This window comes from Hippocampus bargibanti, linkage group LG19 (genome assembly GCF_051943395.1).
Source record: "Hippocampus bargibanti isolate YZ-2025 linkage group LG19, ASM5194339v1, whole genome shotgun sequence".
Taxonomy (NCBI): domain Eukaryota; kingdom Metazoa; phylum Chordata; class Actinopteri; order Syngnathiformes; family Syngnathidae; genus Hippocampus; species Hippocampus bargibanti.
Window position 1 is genome coordinate 12,040,001 of NC_142752.1, and position 10,328 is coordinate 12,050,328.

General features: G+C 42.9%; 1 protein-coding gene across 2 annotated transcripts in view; it reads left to right on the plus strand.

Annotated features, from left to right (window-relative positions):
• galnt14 (UDP-N-acetyl-alpha-D-galactosamine:polypeptide N-acetylgalactosaminyltransferase 14 (GalNAc-T14)) overlaps nt 1-9,919 on the plus strand; it is a 155,756-nt gene extending 145,837 nt beyond the window's left edge. For both annotated transcript variants that reach the window (XM_089021906.1, XM_089021907.1), the window contains exons 13-15: nt 3,508-3,652; nt 6,994-7,146; nt 8,302-9,919. In XM_089021906.1, coding sequence (XP_088878032.1) covers nt 3,508-3,652; nt 6,994-7,146; nt 8,302-8,460 — 457 coding nt within the window. In that variant the 3' untranslated portion in view covers nt 8,461-9,919. The remainder of the gene's footprint in view (nt 1-3,507; nt 3,653-6,993; nt 7,147-8,301) is intronic.
• Nucleotides 9,920-10,328: the final 409 nt, after the last annotated feature.

Below are 10,328 nucleotides of genomic sequence, written 5' to 3' on the forward strand. Positions count from 1 at the left end.
TAAGTGCAGCATCTTCAGATCACATTTCATAAATAAATGCAAATTAACTCATTCACTATATAAACAATAAATACAAAAATTCACAATTGGCCACTCAGCCCTGTACTTCTAACTTTTAGACCGTTTTCTTTTCCATTCTTAAACTCTCGGAATAAAAGTTTTTTATTTGGCAAGTTTTCCCATCCAGACTAAAAAAAAAAAAAAGTGGAAAAAAACAAAAAACAAAAGTGGTTTGAAACAAGGAAGAGTGTAGACTGCAAGGTTAAAATATCCCATCAATCAGGCTCCTCAAATAACCCGCACAAGCCATCTGTACAATTTGAAGAGAACATACAAGCAAGGGAACCAGCTATTTGTCACGTGCGAGTTGACAGCGGGGGGGTGGGGATGCCTTTCCCTGCCACCCTCCACCTGCTTGCTGTCAATTCTCTAATCACGGACACGGGGCATTTATACGGGTCGTGTTCACCTCGCTAGTGCCGGATTATTGACTGACCTCGCATTTCTACGGTGCGTTTGTCGGTCCGAGGTGTTTACTCACGTCCCGTAAATTTTCATTATCTTCCGGGATTGTGAACTTGTTGCACCCCCGTGTGCCATTTGCTTTTTGAGCGCAGTAGGTGGGTCGGAACAGCCCCTACCTCCCTACTCGCTGTGTCTTTAGATTTCTTTCGTTTGTTATATTCCTGGTCCAGCACCTTTTGTTCGAGAATAAAACATCCTGCAAGATCGTCCGTCTCTGTCGTCTGCATTCGGATCCCACATTCCCTTACGCTCCGACGAGTCAGCCACCGTCATCCTCGCTCGGAGCGCGACAGAATAATACGGCCAACATGGATCCCGCCGACAGAGACAGGATCTTGTCCGCCTTGGCGCAACAGGAGGAGTGGTTGAGTCAACTGGGTCAGGCCGTCGCGGAGGTCCGTAGCGACGCCGCCATGTTGGCTCACCGGGTGGAGAGAATTGAGATCAGCAGCGCTCCCGCCCCAGCGGCCCCGCCTTCGGACGCTGCTCCCATTTTTTGATGCAGTGCTCAATTATTTTTGACCTCTCCCGCCAGGCGACGTCTTGGCCGTTGGCAATCTGGGAGTCTAAGCCCGAACTGCGATCCTCCTTCCACCGAACTGCGCCAGGTAATTCACCACATGGTGAGTGTGAGGGAAGCAGACGGGCAATTACACCGTACCCCGGACTGCCCGAGGAGGGAGCTGCCGAGGAGACCCCCCAGCGACTATAAGTCATTGAGGTCTCCCCGACGGGGGGTCCCGTTTAAGTCTGGGTTCGTGTCACGAAGATTAGAGCTGGACGGCGAGATTTCCGGCCCCACCTAGGCCATTCCCATCACGGACTTGGTGGATTCAGGGGCCGACGGTTGTTTTATTGACCCCCGCGTTGTTTCCGCGTTGGACTGCCGGATAGTCGAGTTCGAGGTTAGCCGGAGAGTGTTAGATCTCATCTTGTCATACGAACTAATTTTCGGGAAACACACATGCCACGGAGGCTGGCGGATTATTTTTCGGCGGAGAACACCAAACCACACGGCCGAACAGCGTCACCGTGGCTGCCGGACTACTTTTCCACACCCACTTTCTTTGAGTGCACTCAGTGCAGACGTGGTTTGTTATGAATTTGATACTTTTGCTATAATGGGACCGAAAAAGACCCCACCACATGCTAGTGTTAAGCCGAAGAGGCCACAAAAGAAAATGACGGTCAAGCAGAAGAAGATCATCAAAAAACACGAACCAGGTGTACGTTTCTGTGATTTAGCGTCCCAGTCCCAGTATGCTAAGTGTACCATTGCTACGTGTGGCTAATGGTGTTGTCTAAGCAAAGGTCTCAGGCAATAGAATTGGTTGAAAAACTTCTGTTGATTTGGATTAACGAAAAGCAGCTAGTAGGGGACATGTGAGGGTATTATCACAGAGAAAGCATGGTAACTTCACTCGGCTATCATCAAGAGGCAACTACATCAATGACCATCACAAAGGTAAATAAAACGACTTATTTATACAGTACAGTTCATTTCTTTAATTACAATACAATAGCACATTTATTATACATAAAATAAGGTATATTTTGTGTAGTTTTAGGCCTATGTAGTAGAAAAGTATGTTTTATGGGGACCTAGCTGGAAGTGGATTGTTGTCATTTTTAATCAGAATCAGAATCAGAATCATCTTTATTGCCAAGTATGTGGAACACACAAGGAATTTGTTTCCGGTAGAACACGCTGCACTAGTATCGTCGTCAAAAAAACTGCTAAGTGGCACTATACAGTTCCATTTTGGCTACTGTTGAAAGAGTTCAAAGAGTTAATGGCTTGGGGGAAGAAGCTGTTTAAATGTCTGCTGGATTTGGTACGCATGGATCGGTAGCGCCTGCCTGAGGGGAGTAGCTGGAAAAGGTGGTGGGCAGGGTACGGAGGGTCCAGTAGGATTTTCCGCACCCTAGTTTGGATTTCCTATGGGAAATTAATGTTTGGAAGACACACTTTTCGCCTTACACACACTTTCTGGGAACCAATTAAGTTTGTAAACTGAGGTATCACTGTACAGGTACGACCATTACCTCCAGACCATATTTTTAAAATTAAAATTTTACGGCTGGCACCGCAACACGTCCGACAATTTTGGCCAGCCAGCCAGCATCTCACGCTCACACAGCAATCGACCGTGTGATGGCACCAGAGGAGGGGAGTTTGTGAGTTATTTAGCCTCTGAGTCAAAATTTTGAATGTATTTCGACTTACTACCAATTTGACTTACGGCCGTTTGGTCAGAACGAAACTCGGTTGTAAGTCGGACGTTACCTGTATTTGGATTTTTTTTTCATTCATTGAAGGTGCACCTTATAGTTCGGTGCGCCTTATATATGGAGAACGTTTGAATACAAACCATTCATTGGGGGTGCGCCTTATACACCGGAAAATACTTTTTTTTAACATGCCTTTCACCATTCATTCTATGAACTGTGTCATCTTTTCTCATAATAGCAAAACAAGCTTTCCACATTCTACTGGTTTTAATCTAGTGGACTTTCACATGGCCAAACTTGTCAGGCTGCCCATTTGTTCATATTTTTCTTCCTCCTGAGTGGCATTACAAGCAGCCTAATCTTTGGATGCAAACGTCCACTAATGAGTTAATGAGTTAGCCGCGCGCACACAACGCACAGTGTTAATCCTCTCCCGAATGGAATGAAGACCAAGATTCTCAGGGGAGCGACGCCCCTCCACCTTTTGAGGGCTTATTAAATGGAGGCCAGATACCAGATTAAATTAACGACTTCCTCCAATTGATCCTTCCGAGGAAGTTGGTTAAGTATTTAAAGTTCGCCCGGTCTTATTTCAAACACTTCATCTTGAGTTTATGCTCCGTTGACTCATTTTCATTCAGATCACGTGGCTAAATTGAGCCTCGTTATATCTGGGATGGAAAACGGAGGAACGCATTGTGTGGCATGGGGTGCTTTAGTGGAAACTTGTCATGTTTGTCCACCCACCAGAGTTCCCGATGACTCGGACTGGCAGTACGGCCCGATCCGGCAACGACACAACTGCTTGGAGTCTCGCCACGTGGACGGCCAGCAGACGCCCGGCCTCATGTTGGTGCCATGCGTGGAACGGGACGGTGGCCGCGCACGCAACCAGGTTCGCAGTACTAACACGATAAGACAACAAAAAAGCAGCACGACTGACATATCCACCTTGAATGAGCAAATAAATACATTTTGAAAAGGAATATAACATAAAGTACTTACCACTTTACATTTATTAATCAGAAATGATTTTTCCCCCTATATTTTATTCTGAAAAGAGTGCCAAACAAATGCAGTACCAAATGTTCTTTTATTTTAGGTTTTCAAACTTAAAACAATAACACAAGTGAATGTTTTATTTATTTATTTATTTATTTATTTATTTATTTATTTATTTTTTTTTCTGTCTTTCTTTTTTATTTGTCTATTTATTTGTTAGTGTGTGTTTATTAACTGAAAAGGACTTTGGTGTCAAGGCCAATCGGACTGCGCCGCTTGGATTGGATTGGATTGGATTGGATTTGCCTTTATTAGTCTCGCAGTGGAGAAATTATATTTCACAGCAGCAAAGTGATGAGAGGAATGGCTGGAGTTCTATCAATTTGCTATCTATTAGCTAGCTACCTGGCTGGATATCTATTTGCTATCCATTTGCTATCTATTAGCACATGTAGTGATGTAGCTGGCTATTTATTAGCTATATGGCTGTCTAGCTAGTTAGCTAACTGTCCAGTTGGCTATCTATTAGCTATCTGTTTGCTAGCTGGCTAGCGTTCTTTCTATTTGAGTTACTTCCGGGTTGAGTGAACGCTGGCGGGTGTGGCTGCCGCTTCTCGCCCGCAGAAAAAACGATCCTGTGACTGTAAAGCGACCTCAAGAGTTTTGAAAGGTGCTTAGAAATTAAATGTATTATTATTATTATTATTATTATTATTATTATTATTATTATTATTATTATTATTATTATTATTATTAGTTTGTTTCTTTATGTATGTGTGTATTTAGTTATTTATTTTTCTTTCTATTTTATTTTTATGTTTGTGTGTGTGTTTATGTGTTTATTTACTTTTCTCTCTTTATTTTTTATTTGTCACTGTATTTGTTTGTGTTTATGTATCTGTTAGTTTTTGTATGTGTGTATTTATGTGTTTATGTATTTATTTTTATCATGTATTTTTTTATTTTTCTTTCTTTTTTTGTCTATTTGTCTGTATGTGTTTATTTATTTGTTTGTTTATTTATTTGTTTATATATGTGTGTGTGTTTATGTATTAATTAATTAATACACAAATACATAAAAAATAAATAATTAATTGATTGATTGATTGATTGATTGATTGATTGATTGATTGATTGATTGATTGAGTGAGTGAGTGAGTGAGTGAGTGAGTGAGTGAGTGAGTGAGTGAGTGAGTGAGTGAGTGAGCGATCGAGCGATCGATTATTCAAGCTATGGATCGTGACCGAAGGAACAAGATCCCGGGCACAAGCGGCCGAAATGAGCTTTCTCCGTTGGGTGTACGGGCTCTAAGATTATGCGGCTGGAACAACACGCTTTATAAATCATTTAACCTACAATAACTAAATAATATCACACACTCATAACATAAGACACAGAGAGTCATACAATCTCAACCACTCTTACTGCAAGCGCTTTGTTGTTTGAAGCAGTTTTTAAAGGAGAGATTCAAAGTGATCTTTCACGAGTGGATGAGAAACGTCATGATCAAAATGTGCACACGTTAGCGGCAAGCTAAGTTTGAAAAGTATACAAGAAGATTTAGCGACCATTGACAAAAAAATAAAAAGATTAGTTCACTTCTCTTTTCCCACGTAAATCCGCTTCAACTCCAACCGGCGACTCTCAGTTTGGTCCTATTTTTCCCCTTTTATTAAGAAAAAGGATCATCTTGATTGTCATACATACCTTTCCATGTTTAATAATTGTCAGAGAATTTACCCGGACATATTTAAACAAAGAACTCAACTCAGGGAAGATTGCCTTTTTTTTCAGCCAACTGGAAGCACAATTCGCCGAAGTAGCCACAACAGCAATTACATTGATACCTTGGCTTACGAACTTAATTGGTTCCCAGACAAAGTGTTGAAGGCGAAAAGTGTGTATCCTGAAAATTAATTTCCCATAGGACACCATTAAAATGAGAATAATCCGTTCCCAGGTCCACATAAAATATACTTTTCTACTTTCTTATTTTCTAAGCCTTAAAACTACACAAAATATACCTTGTTTTCTGTATAATAAATGTGCTGTGTGTGTATTATAATTAAAGAACTAAACTGTACTGTATAATAAAGTTGTTTTATTTACCTTTGATATGGTCGTTAATGGCTTGATGGAATGGATTGCTTTTTGCATAAAGTGTCTCAAGGAGCTCTAGGTTGTCTCGCAGTTGAGAAATTTACATTTCACAGCAGCAAAGTTATGAAAGGAATGGAAGTAGAAAAACAAAATACAGGAGCTGCTGGAAAGGCAGCCACTCTGGCGGCGCCGTGTTGAAGTCAAAAGAACAAAAAAAAACAATTAAATAACATGACAACACAAAGACACAGAGAGTCATTCATTCTTTCGCACTTCCTGCACCCTCTTTGTTACACGAAGCAGTTCCAGATGAAAGAGGAAAGGATCAAAGCATCCCCTTCAGCTGTGGATCGGGGACGTCATGGTGGAATGTGCACGTCTACTACAAGCGAAATGTTGAAAGCAAACACGCAGCTGAAGCATCCATTGATGAAAAGAGATTGTCTCACATCTCCTGTCCTACATAAATCCGGTTCAATTCCAAGCCGCGACAGTTCCACATACGCATCGGCGCTCTGCTTTCTTCTTATCGCGAGCTCCTCAAGCCATACATCCATCCATCAGCCACAGACTGTCCAACAGCACCGACCTTTTCCTCATAACAAAGCGGGGCTGTGAAGATGGAACATGAAATTGCAATTTGAAATTTTGGTTCGGACTTTAGCAAGCATCATGGCACTTGAGGTGCTTCATTATCTTTCGCGGGCCGAATAAAATGATGTGGCGGGCCAGATTTGGCCCCTGTGCCTTAACTTTATGACCCATGCACTAAGACTTTGCATGAACAAAATGTTTTAGAGGTTGCAGATGACAAATAATGTTTCTGGGCTACTCCCAAAAAGGTGACCAGTCCCCAGTACATCTTTTAACTCATTTACTCCTATTCACGAATTTATTCGGGAATTGAAAATATGACATAGAGCGCCATTTCTGAATTTGTTTGGGTTTTGATTCTTGCTTGGGTTACGATAAAGCGCTTGCCATGGCCTCTGGCAATGTTTTTTCCCCTTCCACAAGGGGCAGCATTTCCCTTGTTTCCATGTTAGCGCTTTCATCAATCACCATTTACCAACAAAGCCATGAAGCAACTGACGGAAGGAACTCCTCAACATGCTCGTTTTGTTTTGGGATAGGAGTGGATCTACACCGCAGGCCAGCAGATCCGACAGCAGCGTGACGTGGACGCCGCCGATGACCCCGAAGCCCACAAATGCGTGTCGGTCACCGCCACCTTCCCGGCCTCGCAGATTCTACTTTTGCCTTGCCACATGGACGATGCCAATCAGGTACGCGCTCACACATGTTGGCTGACACCCATGTCACTCACCAGGCCAAGCCTCCGCCTTCAAAAATATTACTTCAGAATTTGGATGAAGCACAAATGTTTTTAGTACAGGTAAGATCCGACTTACGACGGGCTCGACTTACGACCACGACCTCCAGACCTTATTTTTAACATTTTAATTCTACGCCTGGCACAATGCGCGAGCAGGCCAACAACGCGGATGCGGATTTTGACCAGCCAGCCATCATGTCATTCTCGCACAGCAATCGACCGTTTGATGGCACCAGAGGGGGGGGGGGGGTTGCGAGTAATTTAACCTCCGATTCTCTATTCAACATTTTGAATGGATTTCGACTTATGACCATTTTGACTTACGACCGCTTGGTCGGAACGCAACTCGGTCGTAAGTCAGATGTTACCTGTATAATTCAAAATTGAAAAAAATATCTCTGTCTACTTTTATCTCTCATTCTGTGACTTTCTCACTCACAATCACTCCTTGCTCTTTCACTTGCTCACTCTTTCATATCCTTCTCACACTCATCGTTCTTGGCCTCACGCTCATTGTCTGTCGTTTTCTTTCTCTTGTCGTCACTCTCTCGCATAGGCTGACACTTGCTCTCTTTTTCAGTTTCAGTCTTGCTCTCCTTCACGCTCTTGTGACTTTTACCATTTTTCTACTCTCTCACCTTTGCACTCTCACTTTCTTTCTCTCTCACAAATACACACGCACACACACACACACACACACACACACACACACACACACACTTGTCATTCCCTAACCAGTGGGCACCTTGACAACGTCCCAGAAGTCCCTGCAGCGGCAAGTAACCTGACAGGTCATAAATCACGTGGGGGTGTGAGGGGTGATTGTTATGAGAGTGAGTAGCGTGGGTGGGGTGAACATCGGAGCAAGCAGGAGGAAGGAGTCACTCCTGTCAAGCAGGAGGCACTAAAAGTCATCCACAACATTTCAGGAACATTTTGTGTGTGTGTGTGTGTGTGTGTGTGTGTGTGTGTGTGTGTGTGTGTGTGTGTGTGTGTGTGTGTGTGTGTGTGTGTGTGTGTGTGTGTGTGTGTGTGTGTGTGTGTGTGTGTGTGTGTGTGTGTGTGTGTGTGTGTGTGTGTGTGTGTGTGTGTGTGTGTCCCTCAGCGCTGGCAGAAGTCAGGCACTCACCTTGAGCATGTGGCATCTCGTTTCTGCCTGGACTCAGCCATGGCGCTGGACGGGCTGGATTCGTCTCGCATGCTGGTCATTGGCCCATGTGAGCCGGGCGCCTCCACGCAGCGATGGGAGGTCCCATTCTCGTGACCCAGTAAGCCGGCAGCCCAACCCAGAAAATTTGTGGATTGCCAAACTGCAAATTCTATATCTGGCTCAAGGACATGACCGCATACTCTGGATTCGGAGGTGACCTCTCCGACCTCCTGAGCCGTGATGGCTTTGTGGACAAGAGACACCAAGTGCACCTTAGAATTCTCTTATTTTTTCTTTATTTCTTTAGGTGACGGAACATTAAATACATTTGATTCAACTCTGCCTCACATTGTAGAGGCCCCGGGTTCAAATCCTGGCTCCTGCCTTCCTGTGTGGAGTTTGCACATTCTTCTCCCTGTCTTCTCTGTTTCCTCACACATTCCAAAAACATGCGTGCCGAGTTAACTGAACACTCTAAATTGTCCCTAGGTGTGATTCGAAGTGTGAAAGCTTGTCTCTGTATACCTAATGGCTATTGGCTGTCAACCAGTTCAGGATGTCCCTCGTCTTGTCCCCAGAGAGGCTGGAAAAGGCCCTAGCATGCCATTGACCTTGATAAGGAGAAATGGCTCGAATAATGAATACACTGATAGGCAATGTTCCCTCTAAGCTGCGCGCGTGCGCAATCGCGCACTGCTTGCACATACTCAGCGCACAAGAACATCTATGTAGCGTACATTTTGCAATGTAACTCAATAATGCCGTACAGTTCACATACGCTACGGAACCAATCGGAGCAGAATAATAATAATAATAATAATACATTTAATTTACAAGCGCCCTGCCCATACGCACCATGATACTGGCGTGAAACTGGTGTGTGGCCACAGCGGACACATTCGTTACGGGAATTCCGGATCTTTTCAGAGAGCCGGTTCTTTTGGCTCGGCTCAACAAAAAGATCCGGTTCTTTTGGCTCCAAAATGGCTGCTCAGTTTGTTTGTTTGTTTTTTGTTGCTTAAATGACTTAACTACTAAAAACCATGTAAAATTATGTGAAAAACAAATTACTCATGTAAAAAATATTTTTATTTATATGGCTTGATTTATATGTGAACAAAGAGCATCCATGAGCTTTCACTTTCACCCTGTGGTTACTCTGGTCTGATGATCAGTGGTCACTAATTTGCTTTTCATATTAATAATGCTATCATACCAACTAGTAAAAAATATAATAATTGAATAATAATAACATAATATGATAACATTTGTCCACCTGTCTACCATAACCCCCCTCTCCCTCCTCCTTCACACGGCTGTGTGTGTTTAATTCTCACCTCCCTCCTCTACCACGGACATTGACCAATCACGTGCGGAAACCGAAGACTGGGAGCGGGGAATATAGGACAAAAAAGGTCGGCTCCCATGTCCGGCTCCTTGTTAGGAACCGGCTCTCTCCGTTCACTGCAGAGATCCGGCTCTAAGAACCGTCTCGTTCGCGAATGACACATCACTAGTAAACATCTGATGTTGCTCACAGTGGTGCTCAGTGTGCTCAGGGAGCTTGTGTGTCTGCTCAGACAAATGAAAAATTAGAGGGAACATTGCTGATAAGTCTTTGTAATATGGTGACTCTATCGTAAGTAAATGGGACAATTAAAATTTTTGAGATCTCCCTAAAAAATTAGTCCTTGGGGTGTGCAGTACAAGGGGGTGTTCTTCAAGTTGCGTCTGGTGCATCTGTGTGTTTTGGACGACATCTTGTTCTCTGACTGTAAACTGTCCTTGAGAGTTTTGAAAGGCGCTTAGAAATAAATTTGGATTATGATGATGATGATTATGATGATGATGATGATGATGATGATGATTATTATTATTATTATTATTATTATTATTATTATTATTATTATTATTATTATTATTATTATTATTATTATTATTATTATTATTATTATTATTATTATTATTAACGCGCACATCTC